Source organism: Phyllopteryx taeniolatus, chromosome 7 (assembly GCF_024500385.1).
Source record: "Phyllopteryx taeniolatus isolate TA_2022b chromosome 7, UOR_Ptae_1.2, whole genome shotgun sequence".
Lineage (NCBI taxonomy): Eukaryota > Metazoa > Chordata > Actinopteri > Syngnathiformes > Syngnathidae > Phyllopteryx > Phyllopteryx taeniolatus.
The window spans coordinates 6203520-6226109 of record NC_084508.1 but is presented as its reverse complement, the minus strand read 5'-3'; the positions used below and the strand labels follow the sequence as shown (position 1 = coordinate 6226109).

The window sequence follows — 22590 nt, the reverse complement described above, 5'->3', positions numbered from 1 at the left end:
GTACATTTTTTTTTTTTTTTTTTTGACAATTGTGCAAAAAGATGCAGAGTCCTCTAGCACTTAGAGCAGTTCGAATGACTAATATTGCAATAGTCCGGTGCAATGAGCATTGTGCAAAGGGCGCCGAGACTTCAAGGAGTGGATGCGGTTTAAAGTGACGAGTAGTGCGATAATCTTTATTTTTTGCCTCCAAACGCATTTTCCAGTTATTTGAACAATAGGAGAACAAACTATTATCCTTGACTTCAGATTTCAAAACTAGTTATCCATCAATTTGTCGTGTATATGTAATAATATGATGAGGCGTTTAAGCATTTATATGGTTTTGCAATCACAACGGCCCTCTGTGTACAATGTGGCCCGCGACAAAAATGAGTTTGACACCCCTGATTTAGAGTCTTCAATCAACCTACGATGACTTATGGCAAGAGAAAGGAATGTTTAATGAACCTTAGGTGTTAATAGAATCCGGGAGGAAGCCTGAGTACCCAGAGAAAACCCACACAAGCAGGGTCAGGGTACTCCGGCAAACATGCAAAGATGCCCAGATTCAAATCCAGAACCTCCAAACTGTGAGGCAGACCATTAGGAATTTCAATTTTTGTTTTATTTTTTTTTTTAACAGTTGCTCGTGGTTTGAAAGTCAACTCGTGATTTCCCCTAAAAGTCTCACTAATCACATTATTTGTTTTGCACTTACTATGGGTACATTTTTTTAATTTTTATTTGTCACTCACCTCCACCTAAACCTGCACACAGTTTGACGTTCCAAGATGACTAGTAACGTTTTTTGGGGGGAAATTTATGTATATATTCTCGTGTGTGTGTGTGTGTGTGTGTGTGTGTGTGTGTGTGTGTGATTCAATGAACGGGTTAATTTGAAATCATCCGCCAAGTTGAAAAATGAGAAAATAAAAATTCCTCCGCTGCGGCGACACATCGAGAGAGGGAAAACTTTTGCCTTGAAATTCGTTTTTTCACTGCACCCTCGGCCAAACGTGCGACTGCTTCTGATTTATTATTATTTTTTTTTTATAGATTTAAATAATATAGTCGAGAATGAGCGTGGGTGGCTTTAAAAAAAAAACCCATCTTCCAAGCCGGTGACTAGATCCACTTTGACTTGGAGGGCGGAAGGATACCCGCTGCGACGTCTTCACTCGATGAGAGGTAGTGAGGTGCGACGCGGTGCCTGAGCGAGTCAGCGACTTTTAACAGCTACCCAAGAGCAAAAACGAGCTATGTACGTGTAAAGAAACTACCAAAAAGCTTGAATTTACCTTATTTGAGTTTTTTTTTTCATTTGCTAATTTCGCGCGAGTCAATTCGCAGCCGGACTTTTTTTTTTTTTTTTTTTTTTTTTTTTTTGAGTTGAGAAGTCACGGTCCGGGGAAGCAAGCAAGCAAGCAAGCAAGCAGGCAGCTCAACTTTTGCCTCGCGCGACCTTATGTGGATTTTACTACGAAAAACATGGAGAGGGTACCCGATTTCTCCTCGGGAACGTCGCTAGTCTTCGTCCTGGCTTTCCTTCACCTCTCCCTGGGTAAGTGTCCTTTCTTACGACGGAGTTTAAGTCACAAATGGTCAACTTTTTTTTTTTTTTTTTTTTACCTCTCCCGCTGCGCTTTTCTCTCGCGTAGCATCACTGCGCGTTCACTGGTACTCCGTATTTTTCTTTTTCCTCCTTCCCCTCGAACTAACCAGGTATTTAATTCACATTTTCACCACTTTAAATATTGAACAAATAAACTACTGATGGATGAACAGACCCCCATGCTTTTTGTTGGTCTTAAAATGAAACTGGCTAAATTTAAACTACTTTGCGGTGTTATGGTGACATCCAGAAGTTTAGAAGTTACTCACCTTTTGTAAAGTCATGAGACGCCACACGACATTTTCTCAATTTGACTTAGTTTCCTCTACGATTAGGCTCAAGTTGTCTAATCAAGTGGTTCTCAAACTCTTTACGCCAGTTACCACCTCAATAAATACGAGTGTTAATTAAAAATCAGGCAGAGGTTGTATTCCTAAAAAATACATTTTATATTTTTTGGGGCCACTGTAACATTATGCACAGTTTTAACATGAACACTCAGGATATACAAAAATGATTCAATTAAAATGTGTTGCTCATAACAGTTCATGAGAAATTATGCCTACAAAATGTTTGAAAACAAACATTTTGAAATGATTAAATGCAAACGTATTGTACGTCAGTTAAATACAATCAAACTGTACTCAATGAATGTACTTGTCTAGATGAAGAAAACGTTGTAGCCACTGTAACATTATGCACAGTTTTAACATTTTGTTAGCCTAATAGCTATTACGATTAATATTCATAATAAGTTCTTTTCAACTGTCACAATATTGATTAAAAGAATACCTACATGCTTGCAAAACATTGGTATTTTCTTTATGTCTGCACAGATTCTGAGTCATCCAGTTCCTGGTAAGCTGCAAAGGTTATACCGAGGCAACTGTACTCCTCTTGTTTGTTGAATTTGTTGTGTTTTTTTTGTTTTTTTCTTTTCTTTTCTTTTCTTATTTTCCGAAGACGTTCAAACATTACCGAGGCAACTATGTTATTAGGCTAACAATTCCGATTCAGTGATTCTTTCGTGTGCCACTAGTGGTACCCGTATCTGTTCCTGCTATTATTATTACTCCTATTCGGACTAACAGCCGTGCTAAGCACAGTTGTGGGAAGTCACGAAGTGCAAATACTGCACTGTACTTCACTGTGACTTCCGACATTTGGAAACATCTATCAGTACTTTAACGGCTGTCTCTGTCAAAAGCGGCCGGTCACCTTTGACACAAGTACCTGTACTTCGACAGAAGTACAGACTGGGAGTACTTTTGCCACCTCCGACAATTAGGGCTAACAGCCGTGTTAAGCATGGCCTGATGTTGAACAACGACCACTTCAAATGGACGCATTGAGCTGCTGCTACATAATTTAACAATTCTTTCTACTCAAAGACTGTCCTAAGGCAAAACAAACTGTTGCATGTGTTTGCCTGTGATTTGTGTGCATGAAAACAAGAAGCTGTCATTTCTTGTTTGGTTGTCTTCCAAGTAAGGGTGTGGGCGTGATAATTGATCTATTGCTTGTTATGAATTGAGCCTTTTGTGTTGAACTTGAATGTTGATTAGCCGTTTCTTGACGACATTGAGGCAAAAAATGGACTGCGTTACTTGTTTGTGACCAGCGGAGGTGCTGTTGATTCACTCAAGTTGTTTGTGTGGCCAGGAGAAGAAGAGCCAAGCGCCTGTCCACTTTCTGCTTCACATAACTGTAGAAATCAAATTCAGCGGTGCCTTCACTTCGGAGAGTAATTCGTTCGGTGACTGACCTTGTAACTCAATTTACTCGTATCTCAAATTGTGAGTGAGATGCGGGACGCTCTTGTGACATCCGCTTCCGCTATTGGCAACGTATCCGAAGTAAGGGTTGAACCGATTTTTTTGTAGTCGGCTATAATGTAACGAAAGTCGAGTTGAAGTCGATTAATCGATGATGTCATTGATATTTTTTTTTAGCACCGTACAGCCCTCCTCCGCTATTTTTGCAGTAGGGACAGGTTGCACCGAAAGGCACATTTCGATGGGCAGGCTAAGAAACGTAAAAAACAAATGATTACAAATATGGCTTACGATAAGGACAATTGTAATTTGTGGGAGCCCTGCGCATGTTTTTCTCTTCAATGAGTCAGCCAGTCTCATCTTGTGTTTGACCAAGTCATGTGTCCTCTGTAAATTTTCAGACTGCAGGACGAGATGCCAAAAGCACGTGATTAGCATCCAGTCGACTTGGTGTTAAACGTCGACTAACCGGTTTAACATCTAATCTGAAGCTACAGTTATCTTCTACCGCAAATGATGGCTCACAACACAAAGCAAAAAAAAAAAAACTCATAACTTGGAAAACCCGTTGGTGCACTTGTAAATCAAAGTACCACTGTAATACAGTGAATCCTCACTATTCGCAATGGTTAGAGACCAAGCCACGAAAAATTTGCCCGGGAAAAATGTTTATGATTGTCTAAGGGATGCACCAAAAATTCAGCCGCTGAAAATGTTCAGTCAAAAATGGGCCAAAAATGCGTTTTTGGTTTTCAGCTGAAAACAACGCAGCTGAAACAGGAAGCAAAAACTTTTTATAACATTGCCCTTCAAAATAAATGTCTTACAGATGATTAGATTTTGAAAAAGTGCAAACAATTACTACTTTCCCATGAGCCTTTCACGTTTTTGACTCAGTGATACACAAATCCCCTCATTTTTTGAAGTGCATACTGTATATCCAAACGACTCATCTTTCGTTGGGCACTTTTTGTATTTTACGTTTGCAGCCGATCAGCCAATAGCAATGTGGAACTTTCTTTGCTATCTTAAGAAGTTTCCCAGCCTTGCTTTTGCCTGTCGTACCTCTACTGGAATCTTCCATCACGCTGGAGCTCAACGTCCCATCGCTGATTCATGTTAGTTAAGCGCGAATTAACAACTATTCAGTCGGGTAGTGTGCTCCATTTTACCTCAGTGGCTTCAATTGATCAACAATTAGTTCCGCACAATAAACACAATTCTTAACCATTAAAGAATGATTATGCCGATCCCTTGTTTGGAAGATTTCTGAATGTACTTCGTTGTAGAGACTGTGGTGGCAGAGTGTTTCACATAGCAGGCTTTGTTGACAACTGGCGTGGCGTGGCATTGCCTCACTGCTCAATGCCCTGTGATCAAGACGTACTTTTGATTTGACTGTATTCAGACAAATGTTTCAACGGAAAAAAAGTCAGTTACCCAAACATTTCAAACGAATCCATTTTAGAGCCATGAATGTGAGACTGTGATGGCGGAGTATTTTTTGGGGGGGGGTCACAGTTATCATACTCGGACTCAGACTCTTATACTGGGTCATGGTCAGGGAGTAAAAGTGAAAAGTTGTGGGGAAAATAAACACTCAAGTCAAGTAAAGCTACCTGAAAATTGTGTACACTTCCCAGCACTTCGAAATGATTGACCAGGTGACCCTTCCAAAGTGTAGTCAGCTAGAAATACAATGGCGATTAATTAGTTGTAGCTCAAGCGTAATTGGTGTCCTCCTAACTGTTTATGTTTTGACTATTTTCATGCGTCGTTAGCGCTAATGATACAGCGACGCTCCGCTGCAGAGGCTCCTTAACGAGTCCCAAGCCATTTCATTTAGCTCCAGCTGGATACATGCGTCGCTACTATGAATGCTCGGTGACTGGAAATCAAACAAAAGGAGAAAAGACAATGTGAAAGTGCTGCAGGCAGTGCAAGGAGAAGCAGTGGAATGTTGTTGGTGTTTGACATTCCACCACCACCTCCCCAGCCCTCTTTCTCACTCGCTTTCTCACACACACACACACACACACATGCATACGCTACAGCTATAAACGGCGGGATGGTTCCTCTTGATCAGATTCATTTTCCTTACTGCCGCTTGATAATCGTGCCCAAGGTCTAAAATATCCTGCTTTAAAGCTCTGTGTAATGAGGTAATATCTAATGCAGTGGTTTGCAAACTGGGGGTCTGGTCCCCCTTAATAAAGGCAGCAAAGATCAGAGGGGAGGGGCAAAGGCTTTGTTGGTTCTGCCGCTGTTGAACTTTTATGAGCGCATGATAAATCAACTCAATAATAAAACACTTAATGGATAATTTACTACCTCAGATGCGAGTGTTTTATTTGTTATTTTTTTGGGAAGGCATTTGCATGTTGTTTTCCCAAATGTCCTATGTCCAAACCTCAAGGTTTCAAGGTATCGACGTGAGCTAATTGAATACAGTCTGACTTAAGGAGCAACAATAATAAGAATACACTTGAGATCTGTCTAGTGTACATGAAATGAGTCTCATCTCCCAGACTTTAGTCATTATTAGCTTTTTTTGTTGTGTCTGAGAAAAGCCATACCATGTAACACAGTAAGGCAAATGCAGGTACTCAGAATGGAGCTTTTTTTTTTACTGTCACTAAATGGCAGTGGAAAATCGGCTCATAGCATCGTAGCGTCTGGCCTGACCTACATTTGCTGCTCTCGACTTTTCCGCATCTCGACACCTTTATGAGAAAGGTGTTCAGCAACAATACACATGAGGCAAAATATGAACACATTGGTTTGCTCCAATCTGATTGTCTGTATTTTTGCTGACTTGGGCTGCTCTACTTTGATTTATCCTTATCTTTCTAAAAAGAAAGGAAAAGGTTTGTGCTCAACCTTTTTATTAGAAATATATATATATATATATAGGCTGAGACTTTCAGCTAATTAGCGAACCTTGGATTTCAAACATATATATCTTTGAAACTACATCACTTATCAAGATGACTTTGGTATCATTTTCAAGCTCTTCATTCAAATCCAATGATCGATGAGGTGAAATTTCTTGGCTGATTTTACGTAGAATGACCCTGTTCGGTCCTGGTTTTCTTTTCATCCGTCTTGTAAAGAAATACAAGTTAACCAAAATGCATACAAATAAATCCACATAAGATCGCTACCTTTTCTTATCAGTAAGTAGTGAAAGAGAAAGCGCTTTTGAACACATGACTTAAACTTGGTCTTTGGCGCTAACTTCTGTAATTATCTGCACAAAGGGTACAGGGCAACAGCAAACACAAGAGTGCAATATAAGCAAATGATCCTCCTTTACATGGTAATGCTAAAGTGCCAAACCAGGGATGTTGTCGGCTAAGGCAATAATCTCACAAACTGTAATTGATCATTACCACTGCGCATACAAAAAAAAAAAAAACGACTTAGTAATGATTCAATTCAAATGGATCGCTCAGAAAAGTTAAAGAAAAATCGTTTGGAAATGTTTGTTTTCAACATTTCCAAATGATAAAATGTATTGTACATAAAAGTGAAATATAAATGAACAATACTTAACAAATGTGAAAAAAAAGTTGAAGTCACTGCAACATGATGCACAGTTTGAACATTTTATTCAGTGATTCCTTCGCCTACCACTAGAGGGAGGGTACTCGTACCACAATTTGACGATCGCCACTGTATAGACCCTAACCCGATTCATGTGTTCACTCTTTGTTCCGATCAGGGGTTCATTTGAAGCCGGTTGATTCTGGTCTCGACCTGAGTCCCATTACTGTGTTCACGACTAAACCAAGTGGGGGGGGGGGGAACAGTTGGAATTTGATTTAAAACAGACCAAATGGTGCTAGTGTGTAGGCGTTCTCGAAAGTGCATTCTAGAAAATGTGCGTCTGTCTGGTGTGAAATGCGGTTTATTTGTGTAATGCCTCAGCCCTGCCCTCTGTAAACAAAGCAATTTGTTGAGCGACTCACAACACTGCATTATTTACTGCCCCCCCACCCCACACACACACACACACACACTTCTGCCCACGGCCCTTTGGCTCTGTTGTTGATGTGGCATGAAGTCGTCTGACTTCTTAATGTCTCGGGCAGTACTTCACAGTCTTTTGCATTCCAAGGGTTGCACAGGCAGATAGTTTGGAGTATAGTGGATGAATTACGGCCGGATCTTCAAACCCTTTTGGTCCAGGGACCCCTTACAGGGGGGAAATTTTTCCAAGGACCACCCCCCTCTCCACACACACACACACACACACACATAACCCTAATAACAATTAAGCCACATCAATTAATTAAACAATCAAAAAGTTGCCTCTATTTGAGGAAAAAAATGTCAGGATATTGCAATAACAAATGTATATTTTGTAGACAAAAGCATGTAATGTTATGAGAAAACTTAACGGGATAATACGTCGACTCACCATGTATACCACCACCCGTACTCTCCGTCCCAGCACTTTTATTAACCTCTTCGTTCCCATAGTCCGCACTCCTTTTGCTCCATCGTGTTTTCAATGTTCTGCCTCAAACAACTGGAACACGCTGCCACAAATAATGAAACTCACCTCAGTCATCCCGATATCATTGTGTTAAAAAGTTAGTGAGGGATTCTGTACATTGCTCCACCTGGTTTTAGCTTGTTTTGCCTTCCATTCACCATGATGTAATGTAATGTCTTATGTAACGATGTAATTATATCACACTGTGCAGTTTGTTTGTGTATTTGTATTTGGTTTCATTTTGCCTCCTTTTACTCTGCTGTCAGGTCGGCATTGCAAATGCGAATCTGTTCTCAATTGTCGTACCTGGTTGAATAATGTTGCAAAAATAAAGTCGAAATTCTGATATTCAAATCTGAAGTTTAATAAGGGAAGAAAGTCATGAATTTCAAAAGTATAGCTTTATTCTTTGATGATTTTTAAGTTAGATTTTGAAGCACGCTGGTCCCCGTGTGGACTCCTAAGCTACAGCTGCCGGACCCCTGGGGGTCCCGGGACCCCAGTTTGATATGGGGGACTCAGCTCCAGATGTTTGTAAGCTATATATCGTCTGGTGATTTGTTAGAACACCAGATCCTGAATGATAAAGGTCAAGTTTTACATCACAGACATGGTTAAAAATCTTAGTTATGGGGCAGTCTTCCATTTTTTTTTTTTTATTTTTTTTTTTTTTGTTGCTTTGCCGCACCAACGCCGGCTAAACTAGTTTGCTCTCGACACCTTTAATCCTCACGCATTAAATAGGTGCCAGTCAAAATGTGGAACGAGGAAAGGTGTGAGCGCTGCTACAGGAGGCGGCGTCTATGGCTGTGAACTTGTGAAGGTCCAGTGAATTGCACAGAGCGTTGTGTCTGCCCTGTTCAACGGGTTAGAAAATTAAGAGGGAATTACCGCAAGCTGCATTCCTCAGCCAAATAGGCCCGTAAGCCTGGAGACAGCAAGGCAGGGTGCACTCAGTAAGTCGTAAGTACAAGTCATGCCACTAAGTTGCTTCGAAAAAACTATCGGGGCACTAGTTAGACTTTGGAACACATTTGAAAAATGGTTTCACACACAGTCACACTTCAGGTTTCAACAATTGAAGCAAGGTTACACAGTCTGGTTCTATTTATCCTCTTCCCTAGGAACAGCTTCGAACCAGAGACAAACGTTGGGCCTGAGTGAGCAGAGGGAAAGTCCCGAAAATACTTTCCTCTGTTCTCACAATTGCTGTCTGATTTTTCTTTTGTTTTTGTTTAAAAGATTTTCCTCTCACTCAAAAAACACACAATGGCTAATATGCTCTACCAACTCCTCCGCATAATTACAAAATGCTAGTGGAGCGTCAGCCACCTAATTAGTGTTTTGATACTCTCTGTGTAGCCACAGTGGTGCTTTGACTTATGAATTTAATCCGTTCCGTAACTGTGCACCTAACTAAAAACACTCTCGCTCAAATCATCTTTCTCCTTTGAAATGAATGGAAATGACAATCGGTCGCAGCCCCACCCAAAACAAAATACACAAACAAAATGTTGTATGTTTCGTGACAATGGAAATAGCACTCTACAGCGTTGTTCTTCATAAAAACATACAGTAATAACATCATTAAATAGGATGTAAAGACTTGATCAGTTTGTGCGTCATGATTTCATGCTTCAATGCCCATTGACGTTCTAGTCCTTGGTCACTTGGGGGCAGTATATTGCACACGTACGTAGTACATGAAGAAGAATTTCACAACTAAGTGACTAGGTAAACTGCAGTAATATTAGTCATGCATTGTAGAGGATAAAGACTAGAGCACTGCTTTCAGATATGAGCGTAATTCATTCTGTGACCGACACAAACCCCAATTCAATTCCAATGAAGTTGGGACGTTGCGTAAAACGTAAATAAAAACAGAATACAATGATTTGCAAATCCTATTCAACCTATATTCAACTGAATACGTTATAACGGCAAGATATTTAATGTTCAAAATGATGACTGTTATTGTTATTTGCACATATCAACGCAACTGGGGATGGTAATAAGCAAGCATTTGGCCTGTTTTGAAGAATTTTAGCACGGTATTTTAATGTTAGGCTGCTGTTTAATGACTCACGTTGTCTCGTTTTGGTTTTGAGTCACCTTTCTCAATCCGAACGTGATGTCAGATGACCAAATGTATTTTCAAGTGTGCGTTTTGTGTGGGCCAGCAAAGCTTCCCTCAGGGTAACGGTGTTTAGTTTGAGCCTCATCTCCCTCCTTCCATGCTGAGCTAAGGGTATTTTATTGCGCGTTTCCGTGGCAACCGTAGGATCTGAGGGGCTTGTACAGCAATTCCAGGAAATGGCTTTACTTCCTCACTTAGCGTGAACAACTTCCTGTCCTCAGCTGTGTGGATGTGTGCCAGGGCTCAGAGACGGCCATTTTTGCGTGTAGTTTTCGCAATGACTTCCCCCTCACTGTCTTGCAGGTCAATCACTCTCCCTTGTTTTCTAGTCCTCTCTCTACTTCCCCTCCCTCTGTGGGGATCCGCAAAGCATTGGTGAGTGCGAGGAGAGTGGGGTCAGCTTCAGAACATCTGATATGCTCACGTTTGTTTGTTTTTTTACCGATTTGTACAGAAAATAATTTGAAATCAAAATGGGGCGGCGCAGACGCTTGATCACCAGCAATTACAGACGATCAACCCGTATAATGGTAATGTGCTCCTATGTCTGAGTTTCCATTTTACGTTCAGTGAAAGTACATTTTGAAACGGCCAATATTCATTTTGAATTTCAAGGCGATGTTAAGCCAGCCTGCTCTGCCTTCAAGGAAGAGGTATGGCAGGGTGATCTAGTGGTAATATCGGAGCATTATGCATATAGACGTACAGTATCTGTGCAATCCCTAGTAAAAGAGAGCCCGACTTTAGCTTTAGCATTCAGTTTTGGCATTTCGTAAAGTAACTGGAACGTTTGACTGTCACTTCAAATGAGTCTTCAGACAGGATGCACTCTTGGAAACAGTAGGACGGTAAATCCATTTTTGACATCCGTGGACTGAAATGTACAGCTAATCTACAAGCTTCTCTGTATGGACCTAGCCAGTGTTTTGTCTGCTCTGTACATAAATAATTGTGAAAAAGGTCAGTGTTCCCAGCGGACTGGACTGATATAGCTCCGTATGTGTGCATGTTAGCGTGTGTGTGTACGCTAGGATTATGAATTTCACGCCGGTTTATGTACAGGCATCCCCGTGTCTAATGGACTACGCTGTCAGACTTGGGTCTCAAAAGTTATTCGTCACCGTTTGAGAGTGGCCTATCCGCACGTTCCGATGGCCACCGGTGCAAATCCTATCGCGTCTGCTTCTAGTCACAGAGACACTTGAACTTCAGTGACACTGTGATTAATTGCAGGCGCAGGAAGTAACACTGCTCAGCGTACTTCCTGTATCGCTATGACTACCTTTTTGCTGTTTCTATAAAATCCGATGACCCTCAGCTTTTATAAAAATGCTAAATCACATAATGTATACTTTAACAAATAAGGCCATTAAGGTTGCAAACATTCCAATAGTTTTCCAAGTTGGAAACTTTTAGTGGGAGTTCACCGGAATAGACCAAGAATTTACATTATAGTTGGGGAAGATCGATTTTTGCATAATCCTCCTGGTTAAAACAACCAGACTTCATGCAAGTACAGTTGAATATGAAGAGCCCGTTGCTTGAAAGTGTTTGGTTTGAATTTATCGTTGAAAAATGATGCCATTAGGCTAACGCAATATGATTCATCACAGTTCCATTTCATCTCGCATGCCTCGCAGTGTCTTTCTTCATTTGGCTGCCATGTTGGATTGATTAAGAAAGACTGGAACACTACATGTCTTCTTGGTAGCTTGTGCCACTTGGGTGTCTGCAAAGACCACTTGAGCTGTGGCCCGGTGACCACACAATGGCCGGTGTGTGTGGCTGCGAGTGTTTCATTGGCAGGGAGATAGTTGAGCTCTGTTTTCTTTCCTCAAGGCTCGTTTCTGTCTGCAACCCCATCCGGCAGCCCTGCGACCATTTGCTAATCTGAGGCCAACCTTACCGCGTTAGATAGGAGGCTATCGCACTACTTTATCTCGTACCAGGACAGCGAAGAGAAATGTGTAGCTTAAGGGGTTGTTCCGTGATGAAAATTGATCAAAATGGGTTCCTGTTGCCTCCATTTTAGAATCTGAAAATGATACAGTACAGAAAAAATATATGCCTTGAAGTATTGTTGTTGGTGCTCTGTGTTAAATTAGCAGTTGTTTGCATAGTTGTTTGTAAATACCGTAACAGCTGTGCTAATTTCCATTAGTCAGTCTATGGCGTTTGGCATTATATTTTAGCATTAAGTTAGCGGACTTTCATCAGACTTAATTATATAGTTTGGTTGAACCTTTAAAATATACAATGTTTAATTATCTTCTTTGTGTGCGTTTAAAGTGAGAGTGACAAAATAAACAGCTTGGAGCAAACATGCCTTGCCTCTATATTTGGAGAACTATGCGAGCGAGCGAGCCTTTTCATTTCCTCAAAATGATGTTTTACGATAGTCTCCCATTTCCTGACAGTGGGAGAGTTGAGAAATATGGCTTAAGGAATACTTCCAAAATAAGTTCCAGTGTGTTTTAAATGCTGGCTTCACTGTAGACGTCATCGAAGGCTATTGAAAAGACGGCGTCAGTGTGAAAGGGGATGGGTTTGCGTGTTAGCGGGATTACCCAAAACTACTAAACCCAATTCCACAAATCTTTTTGCAATATGGGGCATGGGCCGAGGAAACGGATATCACATTTTGCCAAACTCAGACTAACCCCCCCCCCCCCCCACACACACACACAGTTTTGTTGATATTGCGAAAGAGGGCATTATTTAACATTTTGCCCAATTTCTCTGAGTAATTCATCAGTCCGACAACATTCAGGACTTGTCTCTAACTCGTCTCTTTGTCTTTTGCAGCTCTTCAGTGTGTGGATGACAAAGCACCGTGTGTTAACAACGCTACCTGTCAGACCTTTAGCAATGGCACCGGATACTGCAGGTAAGACACGACTAACTGTGACCACAAAGGTGAACGCCATCGGTGTTGGATGTGAAAGCCAGTCGAGAAAGGGGGCCTTTATATCAATCCGCAACACCATGAGGTTTCACTCAGCCAGAATGGAGAATAATAGACTGCTCTGTGAGAAAGAGCACCGCTACTGGGAACAATACCAACACACACATTTCCCATTCCAACTTGTTTTTTAGTACCTTGAATGTTTTTTTTAATTTGTGTTACTACAGCATGAATAGAGCATTTTACTTTCCACTATTCTTTCCCCAGGTGATTTCAAGTCAATGAAAAGACATTCTTAGAACAAATGTAATCAAGTCAAATGTATTTAGATCTGTAGTCACAACAGTACAGGCACATAGTAGTTTTGTCTTTTACTACCAAAGGTATAACCAGATCATTAAGGGCAAATGGTTCAATGTATGAATTAGGGATGTTGAAGGATTTGTCTCGCGGAGGTCTTGAGAGGTTGTAGCTCAACTTCCCACAGCCGATGCCATGTATCACTTCTTTAGAACCCAAACTTGTTGAGACTGAATCAATCGTGCCGTTGTACTATGTAGACTTTACCCCGATTTTATCGCGCTGATCGGTATCGGCCGATATTTAGCATTTTATGCCGATCGACTTTAATGTCATAATTCGCCGATCCGATCAATGACGTCATTGACATTTCCGCGTGCACGCTATTGTTGAATCCAAAAGCTAGTTTATTTTTAGTCTTGTCGCATGTCTTTTGACGTAGTACTGTAAATATGTGACGGCCAATGATGTTATTTAAAAAAAAAAAAATTCAAAAAACATGTCGCCAGTGTGGGAGAGACACCACGTCTGAGACAGACAACACGTGATGCCCGGATCAGACTCCAAGACAAATTTGCTCTTTCACGATTGCACTGTCAGACGACTGCAATAAAACCTTGTATTCCGATACCACCGCATCCCGTTTTTTACGATCATTGGGCTTTATCTTGTCAACTCAAATGCGACCGGATTCACCCGTTACTGTGGCGACGACAACAAGAGTGGATCGCGCCGACTGTATTATAGGGACAAAATGGCGAAAGACGTGCGTTGGTGGTCACCGGTGGTCAGGACAGGTGAGGACGTTCGTTTAAGGCTCGCTTGAGGTATGTTCGCGTACTTTTAATACGATACGGCTCGCAAGCAGGCGATCAAATGTTATGGAGCCTAGCAAGCTAGCGGTAGCACGAACGGTTGGACGTAAACACGTCGCCGTTCTGTCGAATCATGCTCTAAAGTTTCGATTAAAAATAAAGTAATTGAATTACAGTAAGTTAGCACTCATTATTTCTGTCATGTAATGTTGGTTTGACCTGACTGATTAGAATCCACGATCTGACGAGAGCAGTGATTTCCAACCTTTATGGAGCCAAGGAACATATTTCACAATTGAAAAATCTCACGGAAACACAAACAAATAAAAATGTCACAAAAAGTGGATACATTAATTACTGTATTTACTTCCTGCCGTCTAATAGAAGACCATTTATCATTTGTTCTGTCTGTCACTATGCCTCATCGGAGGAGCCAATAGAGGAACAAAGATACATTATTTATTGTAAATATAATGTTTGAGCAATGAAGTACACAAATATATACAATAAATGAACAGGTCATCTCAATAGACACATTCCTCCATCTTGTGATCAGATCGGTGATCGGTTATCGTTTTTTTTTTAAACTCTCTGATCGTGATTGGCCCCAAAAATCCTGATCGTGTCAAGCCGAGTACCATGCATGCATGCATGCATGCATGCATGTTTCTGCTATCTACAGTTCAGGGGCGTGCGCTCAACTGAGTGGTCGTGTTGAGTTATGATCTCTGCTTTCTGGCTCCTTTGCCTGCCTTCTAATTAAAACCGAGCAAATGTCGTCGCTGTGCCGGCCCGTAAACATATTTCATCAGGTGTGGTGTGAATCACAAAATGTTTTGGTTCCCACACCTTTGGCAATGCCAGCGCTCACGCTTCTAAAAGGGGAGACGGAGCAAGCCACATATCCTACTCAGTGTTTGACATTCTTACTGTCTCCTTGAAGGTCAGATAGTGAGTCTCATTCTGATTTGTGTTTCTGGGGGCTTGAGAGATCCATATGCTACGGCCAGGATGATCAGCAAAGTTCCGCATAGACTATACTTATTTCAAATGTCTTTAAAGAAGAAGGAGCCCATCTGTGATCTGTCACCGTCATCGCCATTTGATCATCAACTGACTGCCAATAAATCTTGCAACAAAGTGACATTCGTGGGTGTCGGTCAGGGTGGACATTTGACAGCATTGATTTACGCTGACCCTTCCATGCCCCTCTCTCGCCCTTCCCCCCCCCCCCCCCCCCTTCTATCTGCACACAGACATTGGCTAAGTATACACACCCTCAACGCACACTTGCCCGTTTCTGTCCCGTCTTCCGTGTGTTGCTGCTCAAAAGGCTCATTGTTAACCAAATCAAATTTTATATTTGCTCGTCTCTTCAGTGAATTAAGGCAGTCGCTTGTAACTCAACAGTCGCTTCAGCCTTTTGGCCCAGACCAGTCTAATTTTGTCACATGGATCACCTTTGGGATCAGACTGGATGAACTGCATTCCGTTAACACTGAACCATTCACCGAGACTTTTAAGCGATTGTTTTAAATAGGTTTTAGAGTATATAGGCAAGTCCGAATTTAAAGTTGTGCGGCTTCGGCGTAGTACCAGGTTGTGCTGCATCAATGCGGCGCATCGATGAAGTCTCCTAGACATATAGAGTCCGTGTAATAGAGTACCACGTTTTCCTGTTTTAATAGTCGTTCTTACAGAGCGGAGAAAACGGCTGAGGGATGGACCATTGACCAGACTCGAGGAGGATTGCTAAATCCAAAAGTGAATACCGAGAAACGAAAAACGGCGACGACTAAAGGTCGTACTGCTAACAAATAAACGAATCTAATTGATACAAGGTAGATGCGTCGAGAGAAAAAAACAAAACCAAACAAACCACAAGTACCTCTGGCAGGAACAAGATGAACACAATGCTGGTAACCAGCAAAGTGAAACAGCGACTATGGCGACAAACAAGGTAATACTCCAGCACCGTCCTTCCACTGAAGCCACACCCAAATACAACAGAAGAAATTGCCAACAGGTTCAGCAAAGAGGCTCCGAAAAGGAACTGTTGAGACAAGGGACAATGATATCACAAGCAGGCAGAAACACAGGACATGACAATATATGCTGCATGCCTTGTTTCTGTTCCGTTTGGGTTCAATGTTATAATCAGTATAATGAATACGTTCATTTCCGTTAGCTGTTCGTCTACGGCAGTTTACATTATATGTTGGCATTAAGCTAGCTGGCTTCAGTTATACGAAATGACATGTGTTGGTCGAACATTTTGGTGTTAAACTATGCAATGCGTAATTCTCTTTCGTTTCATGCATTATTTTTGACAGTAAACTTTGACTGGAAGTGCCAAATCAACAGCTTGAAGCAAGCACGCTGTGCCTCTTATTTGGAGAAGTGTGCGAGCAAGAGAGTGAGAACATTGGTATTTAAGTCCAGAACATTCAGAGAGAAATTACACAATTAATCTCTGTGTGAGTGATGGCCTTCTTCTAAACTAACCCCCAGAGGCATCCATGCACCACTTATGAAAAAAAAAATACAAATAAAACATAAACCCCAAAAAACAAAACAGAACTATGCTATTCGTATGTATGCATCTGTTTTTCATCATGTAAATCCTCAGCTTGAATTACTCACAGATCGCATTTTGGACAGTAAGAATGTTATCGTTAAGAGCAAAAGTGAACAGGAAAGCTTCCCTTTCAGAGAAGCTGCCCAACCAGTGTCGCTGCAAGCCATCAGTCTGGCTGTGAAGAAAAGGTTTGTGTCGTGAATGCGTATTGGATCCGTGCAAGTCACAAAATTGCTCCTATCGTCCATCATTACTCAAATGACACCCGTATGCTGTACGCACATATTTCACAACGTGGTATGTGCTTCCATAGGTTGATCTCACAGCATACTGTGCTTCCTGAAACATTTCAAGCCTGTTTCCAAATTGGCCGACTTACTCCTGAGTGGGATAGGGTTCAAGTTCTTACCCATGCGGTGTACAGAGTGAGCCTGCAGCCATTGTTGGCTTCATTGTCAGCATTCTTTTTCGTATTAGCATCCAGTCTTTTTCGGTAACAGTTTAAAACGCACACAACTGACACCCCAAGGACTGAAGTGGAACAGCAGTGACTCAATTGTACACAAAACTCACATCTTTAGCTTTTAGGTTCTCACATAGAGGTTTAATATAAACGCAACCCTTCTCAAAATCCTATGTTGTATGCTGGCCCAATACTTTTAGCGGGCAGGGGCGTAGGGATGGAGCAGCTCAAAGGCGTAACTCGGGGCGAGACCATTGAGAGATTTGAAGACAAATAGTAGAATCTCAGAATGAAATCAGAATTGCTGAGGCAGCCAGCGGAGTGAGGCCAGAATAGGATTTATTGTGCTTACTGTGGATTTATTGTGAGGGGGGTACTGGCGGACTCCAAAGTGTAGTGCATTGCAGTAATCCGGCTGAGATGTGATGAACACATAGATCGTTTCGAAATGTTTCTGCATAAGAAAAGGTAAAAAAAAAAAAAAAAAAAAAAAAAAAGAAAAGAAAAAAGTTCGACTTAACTACTGCACCGATTCACCGATCCAGTTTAAAATGACTGTTCAACCTAAAAGCCAGGTTTGAGACAGTTGGCTTCACAAAGGGTTAGGGTTTGGGTCAAGCCTAAAGGCGTCTTTATACTCCCGCATCGCCTGTCCGGCCCCTCCGCGTCACCAGCACTTGACGAGCCTTGATCATCTCTCGTGATTGGTCCGTTTTAGTCACACGCTGCGATGATGGACTCAGCGTGCCCCTTGGTTCGACATACCATCTACGCCGCCGCCTTCTCGATGGATTTTGCAGCATATTTAAACTTATCGTCTGGTCATCTCGTTCCATTTGTTCAAGCAGACGCTCTCCCACGGCCGCCATTGTTGTTGCTTTGTTCCTTGTTACGGAAAGGAAAGTCAAAACGGCTACCGGAAATGTAGTGTCCACGCCAATACCAGCCATAGCGACGCCCCCGACTTGGAGGTGAACTGCAATACATTTTCAAAACTGCGCGTGTGGGTTGCGCTCGAGTATAAAGGCAAACTAAGTGCGAGATAGCCGCAGTGACATCAGCGTGGTCGCCGCCCGCGCAATTAGAAAGAAGCCTTAACCCTGCGCTCAAGCCAGATCGAGGTTATCATTCATTCACACTTAACACACAAGCGGCCATAATGTGTTGTTAAAAGGTGAAAAACTGCCACATACCAATCCCACTTAGCACCATCTTTGCCCGAGTGCCGTGGAGTACTATGTACGCCGATGGCCATGTTATGTAAATCTCATAACGTGCTATGGAAAATTAGCTGTTGAGTTACCAAACCTCAGTTGTGTCCAAAATAAGATTCCTACATCTATGGCGGGGTGATGATTGAAACAGATGAACTTTACCTCCTACACAATGCATCGTTTTTTCCCTCCACTTGGTCACTCTCTCACAGTCAGGTTCACTAAAAAAAAAAACAAAAAAAAAAACGGTGTTGTGTAGACCTGCTGCCTGTTTGATCTGACAGGCAGAATTTGCCTGCGGGGCAGACAGAGGAAGAGAAGAGGATGTCTCTTTTCAGGTAATCTGAGAAGCGCTACCCCAGAGCACAAATGTCAAAAAGAGGACTGCGCGGGGGAAGGGAGACTAATTTGCCTCTTGCTACGCTGCTTTCATCAGACTGTCACTCATTCATCCATGGCCGGCCGAGTCCCTCCATCGGAATTGCAGGTTGAGATGCCCCAGGACGCAACTAAACGAGCCTCATCATCCTCCCACTTCTCTTCTTGTAGCCTTGGCATTGCCGTCATTCTGAGAGAGTCACCCATTTGGCGTTATCATAGCAATGCATGTCATATTCATCCACCGCTAACTCACTTCATGTTGTTTTAACTAGTTTTTGAACACTACTCGGGCGCAGCGTTAATTACGTCATTGCTGTCGCATCATTACAACGTACCAGATCGTCTGCCGGTGACCCTCTGTAATATTGAAAAAATAAGTAAAATATGATAACATATAGTTACTGTCAAGGCGAATTCTCGTATTGTCAATACCACTACTTTTTAGGAAATCGAAAAGCGCCATCTTTCTTGAGTCACCAAACACCACATTAATAGTAAGTGGCTATTATATACTTTTGGGCACCGACATCAACACAACACCTCGCCACAATCATGTTCAATCGCTAACTTAATTACCGTATTTTCTCAACCATAAGGCGCACTTAAAAGTCTTAAGTTTTCTCCAAAATAGACGGGGCGCCTTACAATGCGGCGCGCCTCATGTGTGCACCGAGTTCCAAAATCTGTAAATGTTGTTGCGTGACTTTGATGACTGGAAGCATTTCCTGCCGACACGCTGCTTATATAGAGGAAAGGCGGACGTTAAAGGGGGAAGGGTGCGCGTGAAAAAGGACGCTAAAGGCACGCCCCCGCTAGGTATATAGCGTTGTGCATTGTACAATGTAAAGACAAGACACCCAAAAACATGGTTGGCCTTAAGCTTCAAATGCAATGCTGACTAGTACAGTTGGCTAATTGGTTCAATATCTTGCGTGATCCATTGCAGATAAATTCCATTTGTACAGATGAAACGAGGTTTGGCAGATCACGTAAAATCAATCAACTGTGGTGTCTTAAGACCTGTGGCTCTCCCGCAGCCCGCTAGATGTGGTCGAAAGTGGCGCCGCAATGATAAGAGATTCTTTCTGTAGGACGTGGATCGCGCTTTGGTGAATCAGGGCTTCCGTGGAACCTTGGGTAAATTCACACACTCGTGCAGCCATTTTGTTTATAAATAAACTTCATAGTTATCGGGGCTGCCTGATTGATGTGCCTGATAGTAGGCCAAAAACCCACAATACCTCTCACAAATAGTTCTAATAAATAGGTTTGTGTCGTTCCTTTCACGCCAGGTCTTTGGGATTTGATGTCGTCGCACTTAACTCGCTTCAGCAAACAAACAAACAAGTGCTGAAATATTAATGAGCCGGTTCAGATCAGGCTGCTATAGGAGACGAGTAAGAAGACTTGCAAAACAGTGGGGAATGTAGCAACCAGCCCCCAGTGACAGTTTCTTCCTGTCACTCACGGATGATGACAAGGCGTGCCAAAAGTAACTGGGTTGTCTCTTTACTCGAGCACATCCTCGGGAGTAGCAGTAGCTCTCATCCCGTCTTCCAAAGCTTAGCAGGTTTGAGACATACAGTAGTTTGTTGACAAGTTCCCCTTTTAAGCAGCAAGTGCTCATTTCAAAATGGCATTGTCGTACATTTTTACACGAAACACTCCAAAACGGTAACATAAATCAAGAACCACAAAGGTCATCATGCATGCTCTTTGTCAGTTCAAAGCAGGCACAGCTAATGTGAATAACAGTCTGTTTTGACAGAAACCTTTAAGTAAGATAATGACTGCTCATAAGGTTTGACGGTCTATAGTTAGGCCTCATTACAACCACAAGGGCAAGATAATGACTCAACATCATGCTTTCTACCACAGTTTCTTAGATGAGTCTTTTTCAACCAAGTCACAAAAAACAGTCTCAGATTTGACCACATGAGCCCACTTATGGACTCCACCCTATTTTGACTTCTTATTCTCGCTACTTTTTTTTTTAGTTAGTCTGCTCAGCTTCCTGCTTTCTCTGAAGACTTTTTTTCTGTCTAATTCTGGTTAGTTTCGTTTTTCTGTGATGCTCTTCGTTTTTTTGCTACTACATTCCCGGTATTTCTTTATGCATCTATAAGAAAATCCAGCTCCTTAGTAAGATCGGAATCAGAATCAGAAACATCTTTATTTGCCAAGTATGTCCAAAAAACACACAAGGAATTTGATCTTAGTTTGCTTAAAATCCCTGCAAAGCGAAAATACATTTCTTAAATTTGACACAGCACAGAAGAGTGCCGTTAAATATGCTGAAAAATGGATGCTGCTTTGTTTAGCATCTTTCTTATGCCTAAATATATCAGTTCAAAGCCTCCCACTGGGCGCTGGCCACCAGCTAATTTGCGAACTAACGTTTTCTTTTTTTCCATTTTACCCCCATCACCAAGGCAGCCATTTTGTCCGTACGGAGGCATTCGAAAAAGCCAGTAATGTATTACGTACTTAACTATTGACGTCCAAACGTGCACACACAGGGACACGGTGCATTGAACAGACTTTAGTCAAGCCAGAGACACATTCGTGGTTTGAAATGTGAGCTGCTTTATACACACACACACACACTTGAGCTCGCACACTGCTTTTCTGTGTTTGCCGCGGGGGGAAAGCATGATGGAGTTATTAGGCTTCCTTGAGACTAGATTAGGGGTTGGAAGGTCTGCAGTTGAGGCTTGAACTCTGGAGAGATGAGGTGGGGGCGGGTTGAAATTGGCACAAATGAAAGAGGATGGGACACAAGGGGACTATGCAAGGGGCCTGGTATATGAATTAGCAGAGAACCGAGTGTGAGAGACGTTATTTGTGAGATTCAAGCCAACCCTCTCTGGCTCGTTGAAGCCCCACGGCCAGCCGGCGCAGGCTGAGGTCAGCATGAGGTAGAGGAGGGAGAAGGAGTGCGGAGGGAAGGGAGGAGTGAGTTGATGTGTGTGTGTGTGTGTGTGTATGGGGGCGCTAATGTGAACCAGCTGTAGAAACCTGACACCTTGAGTGGGCTAGAACTGCGAGGTGGAGGAGTGAGAAAGAGGTAAAGAAGGGGTGCACAAATCTGAAAGAAAGGGTTCGAGTATAGTCGAAAGGGGGAGGGGGGGGGGGGGGGAAAGGCATCACAGAGCAGCGGAAAGAATCCCATAGACGAGACGAGTCTGCTGCGAGTTGACTTTGTTTATGTGCAGACAATCTTGCCTGTGCTGTTGAGTTGTGTGTGACAATGTTGAGTAATGTGCCATGTGTTGCATCCCTTGACAGAATACTTCTTCCCCGGTGAGACACCACTCCCTGACAATAATATGAATCATGCACAGCCTTGTCTGTTTGCCACGGGCTTAAGCGATACTTCCCGAGACTAATAAAGCGAGCGCTCGATCTGGCACTGGAACCGGAAGGACAGGGTGTTATCGTTTTCCGACGCTTCGGCATTTGGGTTCTGTCAACACTGGATGGACGGCAGCGATTTAATTAAACGCTGGAAGAAAAGCTACATTCTCATCAGCAGTGCTCTGAAATGTTTACTTTCAGTCAGTTTTTAGCTTTTGCACTAGTTAGTGGCCACTGCTGCCACGAGTGGTAATTAAACAGTGCTGATGTAGGACTTTGTGTTTGATCCGAGTGGCGAGGATACCAGAAAAAAAGCATGTTGGTGTTCAATGTCTTCATCGGCGATGGGGATATTTCACAACTCATCCATAATGTCCGAACACATTTTGTTAGCTATACATAGCATCCATGGCGCCGATTCAGCTCATATTCATTCTTCTTTGGCAATTCTTCGAATTGGCAGTGAGCGACTCTTTTGCTTGCAGCCATTTTGTGCACTTCATAATATGTCAGCTGCTTCAAGACACGATTAATCAACAGATCTTAAAGTTGCATGTTGCAGGAAAAAAA

The 22590-nt window shown here is 42.3% G+C and overlaps 1 protein-coding gene across 1 annotated transcript in view; it reads left to right on the top strand.

Annotated features, from left to right (window-relative positions):
* The first annotated feature begins 1155 nt into the window (after positions 1-1155).
* The window catches only part of notch2 (notch receptor 2), a 53362-nt gene continuing 31927 nt past the window's right edge, over positions 1156-22590 (top strand). The window contains exons 1-2 of the mRNA XM_061780093.1: positions 1156-1543; positions 12813-12894. Of these exons, the coding sequence (XP_061636077.1) occupies positions 1471-1543; positions 12813-12894 (155 nt within the window). The 5' untranslated portion in view covers positions 1156-1470. The remainder of the gene's footprint in view (positions 1544-12812; positions 12895-22590) is intronic.